General features: G+C 44.4%; 2 protein-coding genes across 3 annotated transcripts; both read left to right on the top strand.

Annotated features, from left to right (window-relative positions):
• Window positions 1-257: 257 nt before the first annotated feature.
• Window positions 258-8,912, top strand: LOC112547428 (protein mono-ADP-ribosyltransferase TIPARP-like). 2 transcript variants are annotated; one of them, XM_025189603.3, is made up of 7 exons: window positions 258-700; window positions 1,526-1,589; window positions 1,830-2,232; window positions 2,694-2,865; window positions 6,117-6,304; window positions 6,392-6,661; window positions 7,695-8,912. In XM_025189603.3, the coding sequence occupies exons 3-7, from the start codon at window positions 1,949-1,951 to the stop codon at window positions 8,140-8,142; spliced, it is 1,362 nt and encodes a 453-aa protein (XP_025045388.3). In that variant the 5' UTR covers window positions 258-700; window positions 1,526-1,589; window positions 1,830-1,948; the 3' UTR covers window positions 8,143-8,912. The 2 variants fall into 2 exon arrangements, with proteins under 2 accessions (XP_025045388.3, XP_025045387.3); XM_025189602.3 differs by having other exon boundaries at window positions 1,526-2,232.
• Window positions 8,913-13,606: 4,694 nt separating this feature from the next.
• LOC112547427 (uncharacterized) lies at window positions 13,607-22,159 on the top strand. Its single transcript, XM_075901515.2, has 5 exons — window positions 13,607-13,727; window positions 14,465-14,543; window positions 16,873-17,580; window positions 20,106-20,180; window positions 20,259-22,159. Exons 2-5 carry the CDS (start codon window positions 14,465-14,467, stop codon window positions 20,579-20,581), a joined length of 1,185 nt encoding a protein of 394 aa, XP_075757630.2. The 5' UTR covers window positions 13,607-13,727; the 3' UTR covers window positions 20,582-22,159.
• The last annotated feature ends 2,954 nt before the right edge of the window (window positions 22,160-25,113 follow it).

Below are 25,113 nucleotides of genomic sequence, written 5' to 3'. Positions count from 1 at the left end.
CTCACCCCACATTCTTTCAACGTGTCCATGCCCCTGGCGTGGGAGGAGAGTTCCCTTGCTCCTCTGCCCCTAGGCCAATTAGGGTCTGGGGGCATGGGAGCATGTGAAGCCTCCTCCATGCTTCCTCCCACCCCACCCCGCCCTGCAAGCAGCGTGTGATGTTTCAAAGCGGTGCGTAGTCCTGGCAGGATGGGTGGAGGCTTCGTGCACTCGCCTGCCCTCAGTGCCAGATTTGCCCCAGATCCCTAAATGGCCCCCTCAAAGACTGAACTCACAACCCTGGGTTTAGCAGGCCAGTGCTCAAATCACTGAGCTATCCCTCCCCCCCTTTGCTGGTCACTGGCGGCAGACTGGAGCCAATCAGCACCCAACAAACTGGGCTGGGGGGTGACCATGGAACGCCAGGGGCGACTGTTCAACTGCCATGTGGGGTTAACGCCTGATTTATTCCAGAGGCAGCGAGAGGAGGGGCTGAGCCTGGGGCTGATCAGCATGTGACCCTCCCGAACCAGCTGGCCCCAGAAGTTAGCAAGGGGGATCAAAGAATCTCCCAGAGGGCCTACTAGAGACCAACTTAAATAATGTCTCTTCCCACCCCCTTCACCCTGGACTGAATCCCCCACTTCTCCTGAGAACTGTGGGGCCAGGGTGAAGATGGGGGATGTCAGGCCAGGGTAGGGCTCGGATCCCACTGCAAGAGGTAAAGCTCAGGAGAGGATGATCCCATGGGAAATACGGGGTTTGTTTGTAGGGCATGAAGCCCGGGGAAGGGGCTCTTTGACAGGTGCATGGGTATTGAGGACTAGGGTCCAGATTCCACCCTGACCACTATATGCTCTTAAGGCCATGTACAGAGGCTGTGACAAACCAGGAAGCCTTCTCTTTGTGCAGGCTTTGGTGTAGTAGCTGTGCTGGAGCTGGGAATGGCCTGGCTTGTAGCCAGCAGCAGATATAGGGCAGGGTGAGCAGGGCAGCTGCCCCGGACTCCGCACTTCAATAGGCCCCGTGCATGCGCTACTACCTGTCGGCTGTGGCCGTGGCACATGTGCACAATTGTGCTGCCCCAGGCTCCACGCTTCAATAGGCCCCGTGCCCTGGGCCCCACAAAACTCTCATCCGCCCCTGCTTGTAGCACAGAGTGCTGTGGAGATTCTGGGCTCCAGGATTTCTGGGATAAATTACAGCAGCTGCTACGATTCCTCTACTTTATGCCATTGCATTCTCTGTAGCTATGCCATCTGTACGACACCTTCATCTAGGCACAGCCCAGAATCTAGCTCTAGAGATCTGCACACAGCAGCTTCATGCAACTTTTGCAGGAGTTGAGTTCCTGCACAATTATGGAATCCACTTCCCACTGGAGCAAAGGAAAAACTGAGGAGACAAAACTAGAGTTAAAGACATTGCACCTATATCTGAGCAGGAACCTTGGGGGTTGGAGGGAGAGTCTAGAGAGAGCAAGTACAAGTACAGAGGAGTATCTTACTCTTCTTTATGGTACCAACTGCTGATTTTATTCTGACAGGAGATGATGGCTTTCTGAGGAAGAGCGAGGTGTGGATATCCATGAGACTCCCATACTAGGAAAGGTTTGCCAATAGGGAGAAGGTCACGGGGTGTGGGGCACCGTTGGGAAGGGCAGAAAATAAAGAAGAAGGGACGCTCAGTTACTGGGGGATCTGCTATTAATTTCAATAACATCTAAATACCTTTGGAGATGTGATCCAACGAGCCTGCATTGAGAAGCACTAAAGAAAGTTGTCCTATATAGGCAGCTCTGCATTCAGAGCAGCTTTCTGCCTCATTACATTTCCCCATCTTTCTCCCAGGAGTTGAGTTCCTCCAAAGATCTGGGATACTCTTTACAGCTCCACTTCTCTTGGGATCTCAGAGCTTCTTCAGCCAGTTGGAATCTGCCAGTGCAAAGAACACATCCATTTTCATCTCAATGGATTTCCAGAAGAAGAGACAGTCTCCACAGCGCCTATCCGGTGCAGATGGGGCCCAATTCCATATCCACCAGGCAGAGCAGATCAGAATCTGTGACCGCTTCCTCCTAGGAAACTGTGTGGAAGGAGCGGGCTGTCCACTCCACCACACCCGCTACCCCTACCATTGGCAGTTAAGGCGGAGTGACAACAAGGCCTGGCAGAATTTGAGTGACTCAGCTCAGCGCCACCTGGAAAATCTTTACTGCAATGTTACCAAAAGCCATGCTCATTTTTTGGACAAGTAAGTGATGGAAAAATTCCAGCCCCATTATTTCCCAGCAAGAAGTGCTGTGAAGAACAGCACAAGAGAACAAACCGTAGTGAGACCATTCCAACACAGGTCCTTGCTCTTACAGTAGGAGACAAGGACGGGAATGGGGAAGATGTTCTAATTGTTCTAGCACAGGCTGAATCTTCCCTTACAGGATGAACACTAGGGAATAGGGAAGAAGCTCTGGCTGTGGAGAGCTCCCAGCTATGCTCCAATGCTAGTCCCTCTCAACTGGAGGTGCAGAACAGAACTATAGCACTGGCTGTGAGGAATACAAAGACAGTTTCTCCCGTCCCAGTCACTCCCAGCAGAGGCCATTATAGAGGATGGTGGAGGGCTATTGCTGCTCTAGGGAGGTCACGCAATGGCAGGCTCACTCCCCCGGCAGCACACAAGCTTGTAACTATTTATGTATTTGTTTTCCCTCATAGCAATAATTCTTCTGGGAAACTTGCCCTGACTTCCTTGGAAGTGATAACCTCTGAGACCTATGACAAAGTGAGGCGTCTTTCCAATACCTGCGATTCACAGCAGAACCCCTATTTCCCCACACAGTGGTCAGTGTTTTGGGAAAATGGTAATAAATGGATAAAATATGAGGAGGTAAGGGGAAGAAGATGAGGCTTCACGGTATGATGTTCTGGCTAGTGTCTGTCATGCGAGCTGTCTCCTCAAATAATGCTTCATGGTAATGAATGCAATTACACAGGGTTAGTGTGTCAGTGAGGGAGGTAACTGCAGAATGCCTGGCCCCACCACCAGGAGCTGTAGAATAGAAAACTGTTGCTTTGATCCTATTAAGACCAAGGAGGCCAAGAGTTCATGGAATATACATCAAGAAACTGGAGAAAAACATACAGGCTACGTCTACACTGGCATGATTTTCCGAAAATGCTTTTAACGGAAAAGTTTTCCGTTAAAAGCATTTTCGGAAAAGCACATCTAGATTGGCAGGATGCTTTTCCGCAAAAGCACTTTTTGCGGAAAAGCGTCCGTGGCCACTCTAGACGCGGTTTTCTGCAAAAAAGCCCCGATCGCCATTTTCGCGATTGGGGCTTTTTTGCGGAAAAACAGTACTGTGCTGTTTACACTGGCCCTTTTGTGCAAAAGTCTTTCGGAAAAAGACTTTTGCCCGAACGGGAGCAGCATAGTATTTCTGCAAAAGCACTGACAATCTTACATGAGATCGTCAGTGCTTTTGCGGAAATTCAAGCAGCCAGTGTAGACAGCTGGCAAGTTTTTCCGCAAAAGCAGATGATTTTGTGGAAAAACTTGCCAGTCTAGACACAGCCACATAGTCTTGCTGGAGGGCTGCAAGCAAACACTACTTTATTTCTTAGAATTCAGAATGATAACAAAACAGAACCTAAAACACAGAGGCTACGTCTAGACTGGTATGATTTTCCGGAAATGCTTTTAACGGAAAAGTTTTCCATTAAAAGCTTTTTCGGATAAGAGAGTCTAGATTGGCACGGACGCTTTTCCGCAAAAGCACTTTTTGCGGAAAAGCGTCCGTGCCAATCTAGACGCGCTTTTACACAAAAAAGCCCCGATCACTATTTTTGCGATCAGGGTTTTTTTGCGGAAAATAAATCTCAGCTGTCTACATTGGCCCTTTTGCGCAAAAGTTTTGCGCAAAAGGACTTTTGCCTGAACAGGAGCAGCATAGTATTTCCGCAAGAAGCACTGATTTCAGACAGTAGGACGTCAGTGCTTTTGCGGAAATTCAAGCGGCCAGTGTAGAAAGCTGGCAAGTTTTTCTGGAAAAGCGGCTGATTTTCCAGAAAAACTGGCCAGTCTAGACTCAGCCAGAGACACAAAGCTGCCCTACAGACTGGCTACTGCTAGCCCCAGATTGCATGCATTCCCTATAAAGCCCAATAGCCAAGAGCTAGGCAAATAATACCTTCAGTTCCTCCCCTCCACTTTGGTAGATCAAAGGGCTGCCTGAGCAGACCACTAGGATGACTCTGCCTCTTCAGGGGTGGGTGGGATGGTGGGCAGAAAAGTCAAGACCCAGGTAGCCAGTTGAGCTGCTGCACTTTCTTCTCCTTCCCTTTACTCTTCAGCAGCTGTAACAACTGTAGAGTGCAAGTTCTCCACACACCTAGCACATAAACAGTGTGAAGCCCCTAGCCCCTGCTATCTCCACACTTCCTGCTCAGCAATCTCTGGGAATGCCTCTTGCCTGCTCCCTCTCTCACTATTAGGGGGAGGGGACATTAGTGCTGATTCTGACCTCATTTATGCAGGAGATTCAGGGAGAGGAGCACTTGATGCTATCTTATCCTAGGTCTTGCTGTTGTTTCAGGGGAAGGAATTAGGGGCTGGTGAGAGGTTTCTCATTGTGGCCTTTTCCCAAGAGATTCCTAAGTGCTGGGAGCTCCTTCCCAGAGCCCAGAGATTGGGATTATGTTAGCTAGTGGAGGGGAGCTTCCAGAAGCCCCCAGATCTTCCCTCACCCAAATTATTTTTAATCATATTTATATTGTGTATTTATAACCATGGCCTCCTTTCAAAGCACGGGTCAGATATACAACCATGCTCTCACTATAGAAAGGGTGACTGGAAGGGTCAACAGCAGACCAAAGAGAACAATGGATTAAGAACTAAGTCATTTTTTGAGGAGTACAAGATCTTTCAAAAAAGAGTTTTATTTTCAATCAATCCCTGTCTAAATGGCCGTTTTTCTTTCAAAAAGCTCCGTTTCAAAAATAGCAGCCACCATTATGCAAATGAAGCACGGGAAATTTAAATCCTGGCTTCATTTGCAATTTTGAAGTGTCTAATTTACATCCCTTTTTCGAGAAAAGAGATGTAGTTTAGACACAGCCAAAGAGAGGTGGTAGCTGTGTCAGTGGGAGAAACTCTGAGGCCAAGATAGTGCTATGCAAACTCCGAGTTATACCAGCAAAAATTGTGTTGCTTTGGGGGCATGGTTTTTTCACACCCCAAGCAACGTATGTTTTGCTGACATTAGTGGTAGTGTAGACATGGCCTGAGAGCCGGTTGGACAGAGAAGTGCCGATTTCTTTTGCAGTTTGTTGAGAAAAGGAACATTAGAGACAGGGCAGAGGTTGGAATGGGAGGGTCAAGAAAGTCTTGTGAAAGTCTTGATTTGTGCCTAAAAGTTAGGTCAACCTAGATAATCACCCCTGGGTATGAAAAATCCCCCTCACCCTATCCTCCAAGAGCATTAGTGAAGCCAGCCTAAGCTTGGTGTAGACACCAGTAGGTTGAGAGAATCGATGGAGAGGGGATGGATTTACTGCAGTGGTGGGAAATCCCTTTCATTTCTGTAATATGTGTCTACACCAGTGGTTCTCAACATGGGCCATATGGCTCCCCAGGGGGCCATGCCTTACTTCTAGGGGGTCACATGGAAAAAAACGGAACATTAGGGGACCACAGTAAATTTCTGAGGGGACCACTCAAATTTAACTGCCAGGCGTATGATGAATGAGGCTCAGAAGGGGGCCATGAGCAAAAAAAGGTTGAGAAACACTCGTCTCCATCACATGGGGTAGTTGTAGCACCACAGTTGTGCCACTGTAACACTTGTGGTGTAGCCATACCCTAAGAAGGGGATGGGTAAAGACAGAATCGAAAGTGTTGGGGAAGAGAACAAAAGCAAATTACTGGTCATAATTGGAGAGAGCCAGGACTAAAGGAGAAACAAGTGGGTGAAGAAAGACTGAGCATCCAAATGCAGATTGCCCTCTGACATCCAGACTGTGGGGTGATACTTCGTCAATGAAAGGCCAGAGTGCTATTGAGGGGACACAGTGGGGGAATACCTGATTTTTCTCTTTATCCTAGCATTATGTCCTCACTTCTTATTTTCGTATGTTCAGCCCATCTTCAGTGATCTACTCTCTGCCTTTGAGGAGGACAAGGAATTCTACAACTTTGAGTTCCGGGGCAAGCACTACGGTGTGGATTTGAAGAAGTTTGTGCAATGTAACGTGGAACAGGGATACATTCGCCACATCCAGCGCCGACCTTCCTGCCGATCATTCCTCACTATGGTGCCATACCTGCAGTATGTGACTCCACTGGCAGTAGTGCTCTTACGGGCATTTCAACAACCTGTGGAAAAATAAATTTTCCCTTCTTGTTACTTTTTTAGGACAATCTCAAGTAAAGGCATGACAGCCTCCTATCCTACTGATGACATCCTTGGGGAAGATCCCATGGATGGTTATCATGGTCCATACCCTGCTGCCTGGATTCCAAAGCCAACAATTGATCAAGCTTTCCTGCAAATGGAAGTGGTACCATCAGAAGCTGCATACCGCTCAATTTGTGTTCTCTTCCACCAGTCTCTTCCAGAAGATGAGATCCTGGTGCTGACAATTTACAGGATCCGGAATGACGATCTCTGGCAAAGATATGCTAAGTAAAAAAAACCAGTGGATATTGCTAGAGAGGGACCTGAGATCAGTCTTGTGTGAATTGCAGTGCTAGTACCCAGGGTTAAGCATCTTACCATCCTCAGAGGCGAGGAATATGAATGTGGAGCTATCAGGGTGGCTTCTACATACAGAGGCAGAGACTGTGAATGCTGGTGCTATCAAAGGACAGGAATGTGATTTCAGTGCTAGCATGACAGAATCCCAGCCTCCTAGATACTTAGGTGGTCCTCATCACCACACTATTTTTAATGTATTTATCTTTGCAACACCCCTGTGAGGCAGCCAAGTGATATTATTCACATTTTATAGCTGGGAAACTGAGGCCCTGCTCCACAAGATATTTAGGCTCTTAGCTTCCAGTGATTTCAGTGGAAGGTAGAGATCTACATAACTTTCTGGATGTTGGCCTAAATGATTTCTCCAACATCACATTAGTGATGAGCAAGTCCACAGTCTAAGACTAGCACCCTAAGCTTTGAATCATCTTTCTTTCCTTTGGTTGCTCTATGCTCAGAGACTGACAGCAAAAATCTTACTGATATTGCTCTGAACTGTGGACACCACTGCACTAAAGCAGACATAATTGCTTGTTAGGTATTTCTTTGTACATTAGTTGTTTGCTACATCTACACCAGAGTGTGCTTATTGGGTGAATCCTAGTGCCTTGGTGTAGGTATTAGTTGTACATGTTGATCTGGTGGGTGAACGGTTGTGCATTACTGGGTGGTACACTCATCTGTGAGCGTGTATGGTTGCATGTAACCAACCATGATGGCTTAGTGTGGGAAGGCCTGGATTTTGTGAGCAGATGTTTGAGTGTTTCTGAACTCTCAGTTGGAGAGCAAGAGACTGAGCCTACCTCCATGGAATTTAAGATTGTGCTACTTATCTTTTACTTAAGATTTGAGGGATGGATGGGAGGGATTAGTCTTCCGGGTCTTCCGATGGCTCTTCAGCATCATCCCCTCAGGGCAGAGACTCTAACTTTCTTCTCTTTCTTCTTTGATCCCAATTCAGCCGGAAGAAATTCATGTCTTGGGGAAGAACAAAACTTGAGAAACAACATCTGGAGAAGCACCTTTTCTTTGGCACCTCAGCCAGAAATGTGGAGTCCATCTGCAAGACAAACTTCAGCCAGCTCCTCCCAAAACAGCACAGCCACATCTTCGGCCAGGGCATTTATTTCTCATTGAGAGCAGATTATTCTCATAGATACTCCCATCCAGAGAAAGGTGGGATGCGTTGTATGTTCCTGGCCAAGGTTTTGGTGGGCAAGACTGTGGCTGGGAGAGCACATTACCGCCGGCCTCCAGAACAAGAGCCTGGTGGGAAACTCTATGATTCATGTGTCAATAGTGTGACCAAGCCCCAGGTGTATGTGGTCTTTGATAACTTCCAGTGCTACCCCTACTTTCTTATCCATTACAAACTCCTCTCTGACCCCGTGGTGCTGTACAGCTCATAGCACAAGGAATAGGGGCTTTTCTGCTCCCTCTGAATCATCCCCGCACGAGGACTTCTCCCATGAGAGTGTGAAAGGGCTTGTTTTAGGCCTTCACATTCCTTTGACCTACACTCCTTGTATAGGAATTTACAAAAAGTTCCTGGGCATACAGAGTGCTGTCTGCAAATACGTGTAGTCTAGGTTTTTCAAAGATGCCTCAGGGAATTAGGCATCCAACTTCCATTGAATTAGAATGGGAATTTGGTACCAATGGGAGTTGGATACCAAACTCTTAGAATGGGATTTTCAGAGGATCCTTAATCCTTTCAGTACACGAGAAAACATTCCTAACTAATTTCCTCCACCACCTCCTTGTATTCTCACTGATCATCCCCTCCATTCTTTCCCCATGTCCACTTTTACTAGTCTCTGACATTATCCTGGTCACCTCCAACTCATTTCACCATCCATCTAAATAAGAATGGCTGTTTAAGATGTCCCCTCTGGATTCTGCTAAAAACCATTGTGTACATTGCCAGAAGGAGGCACTGTTGCATGAAAGGAAGTTGTTCTTTCTCACCCTGATCTCTAGTCTAGAGGGTCTTGTGGACCATGATGTTCTCAAATACACCGAAAATACCACTCTTCTGTTTCTGTGAAATATTAACACTTGCCTCTCTCTAAAACCACTCCTCCTTCTGTCAATAATGACTACATGCAGCCAGCTCTCAATATAAATATTGGAGGTGGGACTGCTAACTGTTCTTGTATTAAATACTTATTTCAATTATTGTTACTGTAATAGCTTTATTTGTTGGGAAAGGGTTTTCTTGAATGATTAAAACTAGAGAAGTGTTAATAGGTAATTTACAAAATGTACATGTAATTAACTTCTGTATCTGATGGAGGGAGTCCACAGTCTTAGGATGTCAGGGTTTTTAGTGGATCAGGATTTGCTCTGGGCAAAAGTGTCTTACACCCTCCCATCCTCCCGCCTTACTGCTGGAAAACCTCATGTTTCTCTCACATTGGCCCCTCCTCCCTGATCCATAATACCTATAAAAGCAGTTGGTCTCCAGAAGCTCCTCACACAGTTTTTGCTGTTAAATACCTACATGGTTTTAGCTAGAAGCTGGGGAAGGTACTGTCCATTTTTTTGTGGGTTCACCTCATTGCAATAGCCTTCTGCTAGTGCTCAGTCAGGGCCAGATTCTGATGCCCTTTACCCATGGTATGAACCTGGTCCTTCTTCTATCACTTCAGTGGGATTAATTGTGGATTAAGGCAAGTAATGGCTATTTCCTAATCTGATCTCCTGTATAATACAAGCCATGGGCATTCCTCATACTAATTCCTCCTTCAACTCCAATTGCTGTGATGGAACAAGAAGCATGTATCTTAGAAAAATATCTAGTTTTTCATATATTTTGTAAATATTTTAAAATAGCTAGCGATGGAGACTCCACCACAACTGTTGGTTACTTGTTGGGTTACTTTCTTTGCTACTTGATCACTTGTTCCAATGTTTTCCTCAGCATTAAAAAAATTACACCTTATTTCTAGCTTGAATTTGTCTAGCTTCAACTGCCAGTCTTTGGATCTTGCCATACAGTTTGTCTACTGCACTAAAAAGCCTTCTTTGATCAAATATCTGTTCCCTGAGTAATTACTCACAGACTGTGATCAAATCACATCTTTAATTTTTTTTAAAAAATAAATAGTTTGAACACCTGGTGCTAGATTTACACGGCATATAGGCATGACAGGCCTCAGGATTGCCACACCTGGTAGGCATCTAGGAAATCATTGTAGTTCACAGAGCCTGAGTGTAGTGCCTAGGCCCCTTATATCATGAATGGGGAGAGAAAGTCACCTGTGAAGGGGATTCACAGAAGCTAGCATGCTAAGTGGTTCCTTGCCTAAATAACCAGCCAAGGTGAGAGTTTTGTGTTCAGACCCACCCTTCTCTCTGACAGGTGCACCTTAATCCAGGCTGGAGTGAGGTGCCTCCCTGTTTTAGATTCTCAGCTGCATCCCTTCTCTTGGTGTTAAGCACCTACATTGTTCCAGCAAGAAAAGGGTGGTGTGTGTGTTCTCCTAGTGGTTGGGGGGGGGAGAGCACTTAATTAATTTTGGTACGTGGTCATGGGCCAGCTCCACCCCTGGAAGGGGTAGGGCGTAGGGCAGAACTAGTGACTAGCCTCCCCCCAGAGTTGTCTGGGGCCAGAGGCTTTGAATTAAAAACACAGCATAGGGCTCGCAGCTCCCAGCCCCATTACTACCACATGGCCTGGCAGCTGCAGCTATTTAAAGGGCTCACTATTCCATCCCCACCCAAAGGAGGGCTGCGACTATGAGCCATTTAACTAGGCTCCTGCTGCCAGAGCCTCTGCCTTGAAATTCGGTGGCATAGGTAGCAGTATATAACTAGAAAGCCGCCAGATGCAGTCTGTGGGCAGGATCAAAGTGTTAGGTGGGCCAGATTTGGCCCAACCATAGGTTAGAGAGCTCAGCTATAGGAAAACTTCTGGCTCAAGACCCTCCTCCTGAGGGGGAAGAGATTTGCTACCTCTCAGGTGAGAGGTATTTTTATATGGGGCTCTCTCAGTCTCTTCTGTGGAAGCTGTTACACTCTGGAGTAAATAATGAAAGAATAATTGGGTCAGAGATTGACACACATGTCCTGGGAAGTGGCAGGACTATGCACCAGTCCCTCTGCTCCAATGACCTTTTAAAAACTTATCCAAATAGCGTTGTGCATGCTTCACACACAATTTCTCTCACATCTGGCCTGGCTCTGATTTCAGTATAGAAGCTACAGTACTGGTGGATGATATGTAGGCCTGAAGTGGTTCTGTGACTCCAAGGAAGGCATACTGGGATGGTTTTGGCATGGATAACATTTCCCAGTTGCTGTTTTAAAACTAGCTTTCTCAGTAAAACAAGTCTGTTTAAAATGAGAAATTGATTGCAGCACAGTTTCTCTGCATCAGCTCTAGGAATGTAAAGGAGTGCTAATCAAGGATTCTTCATAGCCCTGAAGCAGCAGAAGGAGCTGAGGAGCAAACCACAGTTGTTGTGTTGTGGCGCTCGGAATACAACAGACACACGCGTATAAAGAAACCAGCATCATGCACTGTAAGAGGGCAGCCCCAAATAACACACATCAAATACCATGCTGAATATTCATGTTAACATTTAACAACTTGAGTTTTTTGTAAATTAACAAAAACGAGAGTTAATTTTTGTACCTATCTTCTACTAAGGCTGCTTCCTCTTGCTACAAAAGAAGATAAACCATTTCCCTCTGTTTCCATCTCTGGGGCAGGCACCATCCAGAGGCTACAGACTCCCGGAGCAGCCTGCATGTAGACTCCACCCTCTATTCCAGGAAATTTTTCCCTTCCTCTAGGTAGTGGGCATGAAGGCACTCTTAGGTGTCCCCCACCTTTTTGCAGGCAGCAACAGCCTACTCCTGCAGAACATGGGCCTGTGACTGCAGCTCCTTCCTCTTTTGCCTCAGAGAGGAGAGCAGGTCTATAGTCCACTCCCTCACAACTGCCAGATGCAGCCATTCCTGGCCCACTCTGTAAGGACAGGACTTGGGTGAAGCATTAGAGCTGCACTTGGGGTGTAGTAGGGAGGAGTGGGGGCTGAGGAGCCAGCCTGACATTGGGGTGGATGGCAAAAAAGACAACTATAGGATGAGGTCTATGGTGCCTCTCCAAGACCTCTGATTGCCTCCTCCAGAGATGGAACCATGGGATACAGGTCCTGGATTACCCCCACTTTTGGTAAGGTATGTGGGTTCTTGGTGGTGGTGGTGCCAGGCAGCCACATTTAGCTCCAGACACCACTAAGACATGCTTCCAGATACGGGAGCACCTCCTTCTGAACTAGTAAAGGAGACAAAGGAAGGTACATCCAGTTCTTTCACCTCCCACTTCCTCACCTGCCATCCTACAGAGTAGTTCACAAATAAAATGAAAGTCCCCCCCCCCACACACACACACACACTCTCTCCCACCATCATCTTACCTCACTGATTGACGCATTAACAATTTTATTCCAAGTGGCCTCCTCTGAACTTCCTGTCAGGTTAGAGCATTTCCTTTAGAAAATGTTGAAATGTTTTGTCAATAAGGCCATTATAATGTTTTGGAATAAAAATATTTTGCAGGATTTCCTTCTGCTAAACATTTTTTTTCCCACTTTTCATCCCAATTTGTGACCACAACAATTGTCAGACTTTCTTGGGGAATGGAAATTCTATTTTAAGAGCAGCTCTAGTTTCTAGCCCTCCAGACTGGAAAAAGAATTGGAAAATGTAACCCAAGAGAACTGGAAAGGTTCAGAAACCAGCAGGCATACACAAAGAACTCCAGATTTATTTTACAATCTCGTGATTTGTAAGTCAGTCTCAATTCTCTCAGAAGCATGAGTAATGATTTTTGAATGCTTATGGTTAACAAGACTGTGAAGGGATAAACGTGAGGCCATAGTACGATGGTAAGGGTCTAACATCTCAGTTCAGAACAGCAGATATATTAGGTTGAGCTAGTTCTCTCTTATTCGTGTATGTTCCCTATCCACTAATACAGTGAATGTTCAACTATGTTAAAAAGATGAAAGGAGATCGCTTTGTGAGAAGCCATAGTTCTTGCAGATGAAACACACTACCTTGGTGACTCCAAGGGAAAAGTGTCTTGTTTTATTTTGCTAGGTCTGGCACAGGTTTTTGTAACAGACAGGAGACTTGTGACTAAGGAATCACAGGAAACTTGCTGGCCAGTACAGAATGTTTAAGAGAAAACCAGTCTCACCTCAGCCGATACATCTTCCTGGTTTTTGAGATCACATTTCAAGTGGCCTCCTGCCTCCATTTTGCACAGCATGAATTATCACACATCCTTAATTATCTGTGACCACAAAGCCACTGAGATCTCCTGGTGTCTCTCTTTCCTACCACTTGGCCTCACTGTGGTTGGGGTTGAGTGCTCCAGGCACAGATACTTCTATAATAAAGATATTATTATTATTATTATTTGAATGGAGGAAATGCCTATAAACCCCAAAGATCAGGGCTCTATTAGGCTAGGTGCTATACAGAGAGATACCAAACACAAGAACTCCTGCTCCACAGATCGTACAGATTGAGGGCCAGACAGGCCACATAAGTTAGACAAAATGCACTGGAGTAAGCAAGACAGCCTAACAGAATGAAAAGGTTTGCAAAGAAACTGATATACCTGCAAGCAGCTAAAGGGGATTGTCTGCAGACATCTTAGTAAAGCTTTTTGGTAAACTACTTTTTGCTGCTTGCATGCTGACTTCCAGCTCTTTGCATGTAGGAAGGGTCCAAAGCACATACTGCCTTAGTAAACATTTCCCCAGCCCCCCTTTTGCAGCAGTCTCTCTTCTGGTTTCCTGCCCTGGGAGGAGTCATCCCCACCCTGATCCTGCCAGCCAATCACTGCATTCAGCTTCTTCTCCAATGAAGGCTCACAGGGGGGCATTGGGTGGAGCTCAGGGAAGAGAGAGAGGGAGATTGAGATTGAAGCAAGAGCTGTGGCTTAAGCACTGGTACCAGCAGCCTGGGTCATCAAGTGAGTCTGGCCTGACTGCAGGGTAGTGTGCCTGCCTGGGGAAACTAAGGCATTGGGGTAATTAAATTCTGGAAGGAGCTAGCAGTAGAGAATCTGAGGGAGTTGGAGGGGGCATTAAGGCTAGAGGGCAGGTTAATTCAGAAGGGGGGATTGTTGGCACTAGGAAAGAGATTGAGAGCAGGCCACGGGCTGTTAGCTAACCCTAACCTTTTCCCTAGAATAAACTCTCTTTTCCTGTAATAGAAATGTAGCCGTGTTAGTCTGGTGTAGCTGAAGCAAAAAACAGGACAATGTAGCACTTTAAAGACTAACAAGATGGTTTATTAGATGATGAGCTTTCATGGGCCAGACCCACTTCCTCAGATCAAGTAGTGGAAGAAAATAGTCACAACCATATATACCAAAGGCTACAATTTAAAAAAATGAACACATATGAAAAGGACAAATCAAATTTCAGAACAGAAGGGGTGGGGTGGGGGGGGAGGTGAATGTCTGTGGGCTAATGATATTAGAGGTGATAATTGGGGAAGCTATCTTTGTAATGGGTGAGATAACTAGATACTTTTTCTTCCAAATTCTGAGCTCCCTGGCTAACTGCTGATTGCTCACTAGTGTGGGATTGGCAAATTCTCTTCCCCTTGTCCTAACAAAACCTGTTATCGCTGCTGGGGTGCATTGTATCTACTTTCCTTTCTACTAACCAAGGTTTCAGACTCAGATCCACTTTCTTCTTCTAGATGGAGCTGGGGGAAGAGCCAATGGTCTCTGGGCTCCAGGGCTCCAGAAAAAGCACAATCCAAGGAGAGCCCTGCACAGGTGAGGAGTAACTTACAGCAAAGTCACCCACAATCAGTGATCTTAAAAAGCTGGGCTATCAGTGGCAGCTTTTGGGTCTGTCTTCTCTCATCTGTTTGCTCTGCTGTGCCAGAGCACATGTTGTGCACCTAGCTGGAGTTAAGTGCTCACTGTGACTATGTGTGCTCCAGTTTGCCCCAGGAAACTTTTCTACTTTTTAAAAACAGGGGAACAAAATGCAACTGGTATCAGAGAAAACAAAAGCCAGAATTTCTCTCTTGCTTGGCTTGATCTTCCTTTTCACCTCCACAAGTGGGAGAACTCCAGAAGCTCTGAGCAGGGGTATTGGGACTCTCCACTTTATTCTCTTTTACCCCTTACAGGCATGGTGGAGAGTAGTGACAGTTACCAGAGTTTTGCTGGACATCCAAGAATATGGAGGCAGATGGTCACTGCAGAGACACAGCCTCTGCAAATAACTGCAGCTGTTGGAATAGGGAGTCTGCCCCAGAACAATCCTATAGCAATGAGTCACATTGCTCCTTCCTCCCACTAGAGCAGGGGTGCCCAAACTTTTTTCAAAGAGGGCCAGATTTGATGAAGTGAACAAGCGTGAGGGCCGACCATTTTGCCTGACATTCTTTGAACCATTAAAATTAAACGCAAATTAACTATTTTATGCAAAGTTTATTGCAAACGGCATACTTTTCATTTCGTCACATGGATGACAAATCTAAACAGGTGTTAAATCACTCTGCCTTTCATATCTGAAGGCCAGATGAAAAAAAAATCCAGGAAGCTGAAATATATGTCAGGAACATTGTAAAGTACATTACATATTATTGGTAATAAAGGTTGTCTGTCAACTTTTAAGTTCAAAAAATATGAACAGGAACATAACACCAAGTATACATGTTGTGTCCAAAATATTTATAACTGATTTAGACCAACTGACATTAACTGAGATTTTACAATGTATTCATCTCAATACATATGGATTTGTTGGGGGCCATAAAAGATAGATATTGTCAAATTACCTGTGGGGCCGTATTAAACCGGAACACGGGCCGCAATTGGCCCGCGGGCCGGACTTTGGACATGCCTGCACTAGAGGGAAAAATGCCAAAGGGTTGTTGTGGTGTTTTAGACCCCTATGGCTATGTCTAGACTAGAAGCCTCTTTGGAAAGAGAGTGTTTAGATGACGAGCAGATTTTTTGAAAAAGCGCCTTTTTTCTAAAGTACTCTTTCGATAACAGGCTTTATTCCTCATAAAACGAGGATTTTCGTGGTAAAAAAAACTGCGTTCTTTCAAAAGTAAATCGAAAGAAACGCAGCAGCAGTCTAGACGCAGAAGTTTTTTCAAAAAAGGGTGTGTCTAGACTACAGAGTTTTTTCGAAAAAAGTGGCCTTTTTTTTTTTTCAAAAAACCTTCCCTTGCGTCTAGACTGCTGCCGCATTCTTTTGAAAGTAAATTGAAAGAATACGGTGGTTTTTTAGACTGTGGAAAACCTCGTTTTATGAGGAAGAACACCTTTTTTCGAAAGCGCCTTTTTTCAAAAGAGCACTATGTAATGCAAACTGTACTTTTTTTGAAAGAAAGCATCCAGACTGCCTGGGTGCTCTCTTTCAAAAAAGAGGCTTTTCGAAAAAGCGCTTTTTTTTTTTTTTTTTTTAAAAAGCCTCTTTCAAAAGAGGCTTGTAGTCTGGAGTTAGGCACTTAGGCTACGTCTAAAGTAGGCAATAGACTAGTTCTTCGCTACTGGCACTGAATGATTCGGTTACTGCCAATATGCCTGATAGTCTCATCTAGAAAGTTTCCTCTAAAACATACACGATTGTAAAACAGATGGAAGCTTCAGCCTCTGGTGTGAGGCAGAGGAAAGCCCAATGTCAAAGCAGACTGCAGCAAGGTGCTGTCCTGCTCTGGTAAATGAGTAGGGGTAGAGAGCTTGTGGGCTGAAGGAAGAGGAGTATGTGGTTAAAATGACATTATTGGGATAGCTCACTTGTTTGAGCCCATTCCTTTGCCTTCCTGCTTTGCAGGAGGATTTATGTGGGTTAAGTGCTTGGCTTGGTCTACACTGTTCTGAAGGATGGAAATTCTTGAGAATGGAGAGACTTATCTGCTCACCTTTGTCTCCCTCTTCTTCCTCCCACTCCTCTATCGACTATTTATTTCTGTCCTCTCGACCCCTCTCGACCCCTCTCTTCACCTCCTCCTTCCCTTTGGGAAAGGGCTTGCTGGGATTTGACTTTTTTTGGATTTAAGACTTCATGACCAGTCACTGAATAGATAGAAATGCTTTACAGATATACAGATCCAAGAGTTTGTTTGTTTTTTCTCCCCAGGGCCAGGAATGAACAATATCAGAACTCCTGATTTTATTCCAGGAAGTGATAGCAACATCAGTGAAAATGAGGAGGAAATACATAATCAAAAAGATCTTGAGCAAGATGAGTTATTGCAAGTAGCTGAAGCCCAGAGTCCTGGCTGGAGGAAAGTCAGGCCAGAAAGGCAGCCGAGGAAGAAAGGCACTCAATCCACTCATCAAGCAAAAGGGTCTAAGAAGAAACTAAATGTCACCCTTAAACGACAGAAAACCCCCAGGGAAGAGAGGCCATACATATGTACAGAATGTGGGAAAAGTTTGAAGGGGAGTTCAACTTTCTTCAACCATCTGAAAATCCACACAGGAGAAAAACCATTTGAATGTACCAAGTGTGGGAAAAACTTCAGCAGGAAGGCAAACCTTGTGGTACATGAGAGAATCCATACAGGAGAGAGACCCTATAAGTGTAAAGACTGTGAGAAAAGCTTTGGCCGGAGCTCAAATCTCATGGCACACTATAAAACCCACATGAAAATGAAATCCTATGCTTGTGCTGCATGTAGCAAAAGCTTCACTTGCAGCTCAGCCCTTGTCCGGCATCAGAAAACCCACACGGAAGAGAAACCTTACAAATGTACTGAATGCAGGAAGAGCTTCCGTCTGAGCTCAAACTTCATTAAACATCAGAAAGTCCATGTGAGAGAGACGTCCAGTGAATGTGCAACAGGTAATTTGATTGATTAGGTTAAATAAATAGAGGACACAATCTGTACTTGCTTTATTTGCAGCTCATAGGCAGTCTAGTATACAGTCCTGTACTCTCTGAGTCTAAATACTTGCCCTGGCTCTCACCACACTTTGGTTTTTATGAATATCTATGAAATGTTAACAGAAACCCAATTAAATGCATCCATAGTGCCAATACTGACACCTTTATATAATAATCCAGGAAGTCCCCTAGAGACTTTACTATTGATTTCACATGAGAAATGCTCAGATACTATGATGATGCATGGCAGCATAAAACTCTAAGGCTGCATCTACAGCACCCTAAACTCAAAATAAGATATGCAATTTGCGTATCTTATTTCGATTATATTTTGAAATTTGATGTGTCTGCACAGCACCAAATTTTTAAATAATGTGCTATTTCAAGACATCCCTTGTGGAATGAGAGTTACAGGGATGCTGGAATAGCGCACCCGTTACTTCTAAAAATATTTTGGAAGAATGGACGTGTTTCAAAGACGCAGGGTAGCTATTTCAGGATACCTCTGGTATCCCAAAATAGTCCAGGTGTCTAGACATACCCTAAGATAGCTATGAAATATTAGATGCATGCAAGCTATCAGTGAATTATTGAAAGTCTCCCTCTTTTATCCTATAAACCAGCATAACAAGAGTCCTTACACATTGACTCTTTGTTAAGCAAAAAATCCCTTCTGAGATGCTGGAAGAAAAGAACCGTTTTCCTCTCCTTCTAAAAAGAATCCATTGCTCGTTATGCAATAAAATAGGTAGACGTAAACCCATTTACACAATCATTGAAGAGACTGACTAGCTGGTTATTTAACAGAGGTATCTTCTAATATACATGGTACAGTGTTGTACCCATTTCTTCTGGGAGCACTTCATGATATTAAAGTCAAGGGGTTACTAAATAAGAATCTCATGCACAAACTTCATAATCTTGTATATTATTAAATTAGCCTAGAAAATATGGGGTAGAAAACTGAGTTCCTTTCTTGTTTGTGTATATCACATACACAAATGATTAGCTGGAGAGCATTAAATTCTCATTTTTAATGAGAAATTCAAGTGTGGCCTACAATGGATGACTAGAGAGTTAGTCTTATGACCTCCAGTGAAATGAAAGCTGATTAAGGCCCTGATTCATCAGAGCAGTTAATCACAGCATAATTGAGAGGGGAATTGATTTTTATTTCAATAGTCACATCTTATAAAAACACTTGAGAGAAGCTTTGTCCAAAGATTTAACTTCCCTTAAACTAAGCATATAAAACTCCTAATCGATAGATAATGGAATTATCTAGCTGACCCTCCCAACATAAACAACAAGGATTACAAACTTCATATTCCTGGAACTTGCAATAAAAAAAAAAAAATCAAGGTTTTTACACACAATTAACTCTCCTTTCCAAAAAGGTACAACCTCACTTCCTTTTTACATCTTACTATTAGGAAGAAATAGTTCCCCGACAAAGTAGTAAAAACTAGATTTCTCAATGTCTAGTAAACATTTTTGGTGATTGCAATTCTGGACCCACTTGTCTTACTCCAGACTGATAGGCGAATTTCTAATCAAGGAACATAGCATCAGCTTAATACTAATCCTACTTTTAAAAAGAGAAAAATTGATTCAGTTTATTATGGAGCGTAATTGTTCCTCCGTAGTTGTTGCAACTGAGTGTATTTTACACATGGGGGGCCCAATCCACATTAAGTACAGCCTGTCTCCGACTTATGAACTGGTTACGGACCAAGCAATTGGTTGTAACTCAGTTTGTTTGTAAGTCGGACCCCATTGAGTTACACGCAACCGCGCTGTTCGTAAGCGCAGATCGCGTTCGTAACTCGGGGTCCGCCATTTACGACATTTTTGGTTGTAACTGCGAACGGTCGTAAGTCGACCGTTCACAACTCGGGGACCGGCTGTACATGGAAAGAAGTCACATTGCTCTCAGAATTCATAGAATTCAGCCTGGTTCTCAATTAGATATTTGCCTGTCAGATTTGAAATGAGTAAGAAAAGTGAGTCCAGAATTGCAATCAGCAAAAATGTTTACCTGACTCTGAGAAATCTAGTTTTTGCTACTTTGTTGGTCCCTCTCACCAGTGCCAATCAAGGGAGTGTGAGGTAAGTCTCTGCCCTTCCTCTATTGGCCTGCTATAACTGAGAGAGAAAGTAGGCTGGACCAAAGATTAGGTGCTTACAATCAAATTTTGAAAACTTTTAACACTAAGTTGTAATGTTGTTATAGTGAACTCGGAACTTAAGATAGGTCATGAAATGACTCCTGTGTGTTTGTTTAAAATGGCCTAACTTCACATTTGTAATATGCACTCCTCCTGATCTAGAGCAAGGCAGTAAAGAGCTTATCCACGTGGCTTTAATTGAGCCTATATTTTCCATTCTGCCTTAAGTTTACTAAATAATTCATGCTAAATGTAAATATGTGACTTTAAAAAGAACTTAGAGCAGTACACGCTATTCTCATTCCTCTTCTGTAGTATGTCATGAGGAACAACAAAGTGGTGGTGCAGAGCAAGTAGCAATGGACCGGTCAAGACTTATATTTGAAGAGTGTAAGTATAAAAAGGGTTTCTGAAGTACCAGTCATGACACTTACAATTGTAGAAATTAACCCTTTTATCTCTACACAGTGAGGAGAATGAGGGAGAACATGGACATGCTTCTTCTGAATCAGCAAAGTCAGCTACAGGTCCTGCAAGAGATTCAGAAACAGCTTAATGTCCTCCTCCCGGGTAATGATCTCATTAATTCCAATGTATACAATTTGGGACTTCTCTTGGGCCAGCAGGCTGCTGCTGTGGCCTCTTTGCCTTTTCCCCTTCTTCTTAATCCTAGTAACCTTCTCCCAGAAATCGCCCGGCCTTTCTCTTCTCAAATTGCATCCCAGGCATCTACTTCTGAAACCCTCGCTACCACACCACGTCAGCCTCCCGCTGCTCCAACAACTGCCTGATCCATCTTCCTCGTACTGTAAACGTGGCAAACAAAGCATTGCTATATGTGGCTATCCTTCTGACTTACACCCCACTAAGGCAAACATGGTTTTTATACTGTGTAGTTAAGTGAGAGGCCTTTCAAGTGCTATAGAACTGACCCTGCCCTCAGCCATCTTTTACTGTGATGTAGTCAGCAAACTTAGAGGATCAAATCATTCCCACATCTGCTTACTCTAGTAAGTGGCTTAACACCAAGGATGGGTTTGGACCAGGCACCCTCTGTTAAAGTTGTTCTGTATGGGGATGCAGCTAAGCATACTTGTCTGAGGTACTCTGAGAGATGTCCCGAACAGTATAAGGTGTATTTAAATGGCCTTTGAGATGACTTTTAGATGCACCTTGTTGGTGCTCTCTTCATTGCAGCTTGCTACTCCTAAATGACCCTTGATGCTTATGCTCTTAAATGAGGTGAATTTAGCTAAGGGGTTCTTAAATGTCTCTAACCATGGGTCTCAAAATGAAGGTGTCTTCACATAATTCACTTAACTAAGGCTTCCTTAATTCAGGTGGATTTAAATAAAGTGACCTGAACTGATTCCCACTTAAGATCCCTGCTGACTGGCCTCTCTAATAAAGCTATAAATTGGATGCTGTTGCTTGGTCTCCAAAACTTCTCCCATGAGAAAAGGTTTATAAACCTGCATTAGTTTTAATAGAGTACTCTAGTTTGTGTTCAAAGTGTTAGCACAGCTACAGTTAATCTATTTAAATGTCATACTTTCCTGTATGAAAAATGTGGTGCTTGTTAATGTGTAAGTAGGTATTTAAAACTCTTCGAAGTAGTTAATTAGGGGTTGGATGGCTGAGGCACAGTGCCTCCTAGGAAGAGCAGGCTCAGTTTTACCCTTTAAAGCTCTGATCCAGTGCCCTTTGAATTCAGTGGGAGTTGCCTCTGGCTCTAAGGGGGTTCATAGCTCTAGCCCGTCCCTTTTTTTTTGGTAAAGATGTGTTCAGATGACACTTCTTCCATATATTGCTGTTTGTTTTATAGGGCTAGATTTCACTTCCTTACTCATGTTGAGGAGCACGTCAGGTCAGGAGTGACCCCACAGGTGCAACTCAGTCTAGTCCACAATCTATGGATTAGATTCTGTTGCCCTAACTCATACTAATATATTGTCTTTGAATTATAAACATAAGTTGGTTATGACTGCATATGGTTTGTGTGGACCCTCTTAAATCAGTTTCTTTAAAATAAGTCCATTCTTTACTGACTTGTTATAGAAGTGGCTTTCCTTCGAGTGGTGAACACAGGGGTTTTTATCAGCTTAACTAAAAAGGTCTTAGTACAAATTCACATCAATCGGCCATTGCCAAGCAGTCCATCTTTTGTGAGTTAAGCATATCCTTTTTGAAGTGTGTAAAGCTGAATTTTATGACTCTCTACATGTTCCTCTGATTGCTGTCTGTATAGTGATTCTGACCCTTAACTTTCTTTTTTTGAAAGAAAATGTTTTTTTTAATAATGGTTCTCACTTAGGTGTTTTAAATTTCTTCAAAAGTAGGAAATTAAAATATTGCATTTTCTTAAAGTATTTACTAGTGTGTCTGTGCAGTGCTTTTTCCGTCTCTTTTCTGGCCCAAAGCAGGAGAGAGTACTAGTGCGCTCATGAATCAATTTCTTTATGGGGCTTTGGAGTATGTCATTTTAAGGATCATGCTAGCCCTAGCATGGCACTTCTCAGACATCCCTCAATGCTTCTCTTGCTCCCCTCTTAAATACTTTTCCCTAACTCATGACTTGCCATATCTTGTCCTTTAAACCTGTCTGTGCTCCTTTTTATATCTCCCTACTCCAGTTGCCTGTCCACTCTCTATCCCGTATCCAGGGCTGGACTGAGCCATTCTGGCACCCCGGGCAGACAGTTTAATTGCACCCTGGGTTGGGGGAGGGCGGGTGTGCGGCCCTACCCCTGCCCGGCACGTGGGGGAGAGTGTGCGGAGCTGACAGTGGCAGGACGCACATGCTCGGCCTGGCCCAGCCTGGGTACTGCTGCTGGCGCACAGCCCGGGGAGGGCTGAGCCTGGCCGTGCGGAAGGGCGCTGCTGGCTGGCGCTGCAGGGGTTAATGCAGCCCCCGCCCCAGGTGGCCGCTACAGGGTGGACACTGGGAGCTGCTGCAGCCTGCGATCTGGGAGCCGGGAGCACGGCACCTGATGGCAGCTATAAGGGGTGCTGTGCAGCTGCCCGGCTAGCCCATGCCTTAATCCGGGCCTGCCCGTATCTGTCACTTCCATCTCTCTCCAGTACTTCCTTGTCTCTCGTTCCCCTCACCCTTTTTTTGCTTTTGGTTTGCTCAATAGACTTAAATCTATATTTTTGCCTCCTACAAGGCAAAAAATAAACAATCAAAACTCCTCTGTCCTGAGAGGAAATAATTAGGTCTTACTCTGGGTTTAAAAAGCCACCTTGCTGCTGGACCGGTCTAGGCCCTTCTTAAAAGCACCCTACCTCAGGAGTTCTTCATGGCTGGGATCTGGGCCTCAGTTGAGTTCTCCACATCCGATGTCTGAATGTGGGCCCAAATCTGGGCCCAAAGGGAATTCTTCCTGTATGAGGGATGGACCTGGTACTTCAGTCCCAATGTCTCATCTTGGGCTGGATTCTTCATGTCCAAGATCCTTGTGTGTGTATGTTAAAGTTGTTTTTGACAAACAGCACACGCAAGGGAACACTGACACAACCAAGGATCTGACAACAACCCTTACTTCCAAACTCTTTGGAAAAGTGGCAGTTACCTTAAGGCACTGCAGCTTTCAATGCATAATATGGGAATAGAGATGTCCACTGCCAGAAACCACTACAGTTTGCATGGAAGCCATGATTAACATCTGCCATGAGGTATGCAAATTCTCATAGCAATGCTGCATAAAAACCACTGTAATCGGCAGCAGGGGAGCAGACTGCTTCTGCTGATCAGAGCACCGCCCCCCCCCCAATCATGCTTTTCCAGCAGGTACACATCCTATATTATTCTTCATCCATGCAACCCACCTTACTTGTAGGTTGTCTCTAAAGCACAGACCTGTAATACAGCCATTCATCTCCTAGTCTATGCAGATATCTCATTCATGCCAAAAGTGGCAGTTTTGCTACTTGCTATGACAGCAAAAATCTCACCACAGCTTGGTTTAATTACAGTTTTTAATTCCCTCACTGGTGGTTTCTGAGATGGCGTCACTTATTTCTCACTTGTGCTGGCTTCTCTTGGTAGTGCCTTTTCCTTGGCATCCTGACAATCTGGGATCCAAGGCTCTTCCCCTTTTTCCATCTGAGATCACACCAGGTTTTGGAGTCTTAAATCCTGCACAGACTAAAACAGTCCAGCCAGTACCATGATTTGCTATGTATTTTCTGAGCATTTATTACACATTTTCATAGCTGCGAACCCAGCCTATCATTTCATGGCAGTTGTGGGCATTACAGAATCCTACCAGAGGAGATGATAGCCACAGAAATGTACAGGGACAGAACATGTGTAGCTGGTGTAGTTTCTTTTCCCTTTTGGAAACTCCAGGCTATCCAACTATAAGGGATGAGGTAAGCCAGGAGTAGTATAAATCTTAATCCATTTACTCATTTCTCAAAGTCAAGTGCCTTCAGAGTTGGCTGTAGTCCCGGGGAGGGTGGACAGGGCAATTCTATGATTGTACTCCCCAGCTAAGCCACAGCAATGGGGCTGAGGTGTGACTGTAGATCTCCTCCTTGCATTCAGAGAGTAATTTAGGAAAAAAGTGCTTGTGTGGCAGTGCCTGTGTGTCTCACAAAGTTTCAGGGGACCACAAGGACTGAGCCCTTAGAGATCCAAGAGCAGAACTTTGAGCCACAGTTTAACAGGTTTTTTAGAGACCACAAAGCTTAACTACTGAGGAGAAATGAATCTGTACCCAGAGAGAACACAGTCTTCATGCTCTCTTGCATGATGTCCATGTAGAGCACCCTCTGCCTTTTGTCCAAATGACCCCACTCCTCTTCGGTGACATACACAGTCATGTCCTTGAATGTTGTTGGAATCTGAAACGGGTATTTCCTGTTGAATATATGCATATTCAGTAATAATACTGCTGCTCAGTCCCAGATTGTACTGGCATAAGGGTCTGTCTAAATAGTGTTGTGGTTTTCTTTTTTGTGATGAAGTGAAAGAAGAAGACACTGTATATGAACACTGGGAGGACCTGCTAAAGGCAGAAGGGAAAGTGTTTATCATGATGACCGGCAGCAAATCACTGCACTATCATCTAGCCTCACAGTGTCAACTAGTGGCTATGGGTCTCATTCCAGGAACTGTGATTAGTGGTCTCCTAAATAAAATAAATGAAGTAATTTCTTGTGAAACATAAAATGAAACGTGTTTGGACACCCGTCACAACAGCAAAAGAGACTATATATACACTTTTTGCATATATAAAAGAGCTAAAGTTTTTTTTCAAGTGTGTCAAGCCAAGAGCCATAATCTTTAATATCGAGCATAAACTGTGAGAATCCATTT

Source organism: Pelodiscus sinensis, chromosome 1 (genome assembly GCF_052426305.1).
Source record: "Pelodiscus sinensis isolate ZL-2025 chromosome 1, ASM5242630v1, whole genome shotgun sequence".
NCBI lineage: Eukaryota > Metazoa > Chordata > Testudines > Trionychidae > Pelodiscus > Pelodiscus sinensis.
This window is presented reverse-complemented; position numbering and strand designations above follow the sequence as displayed.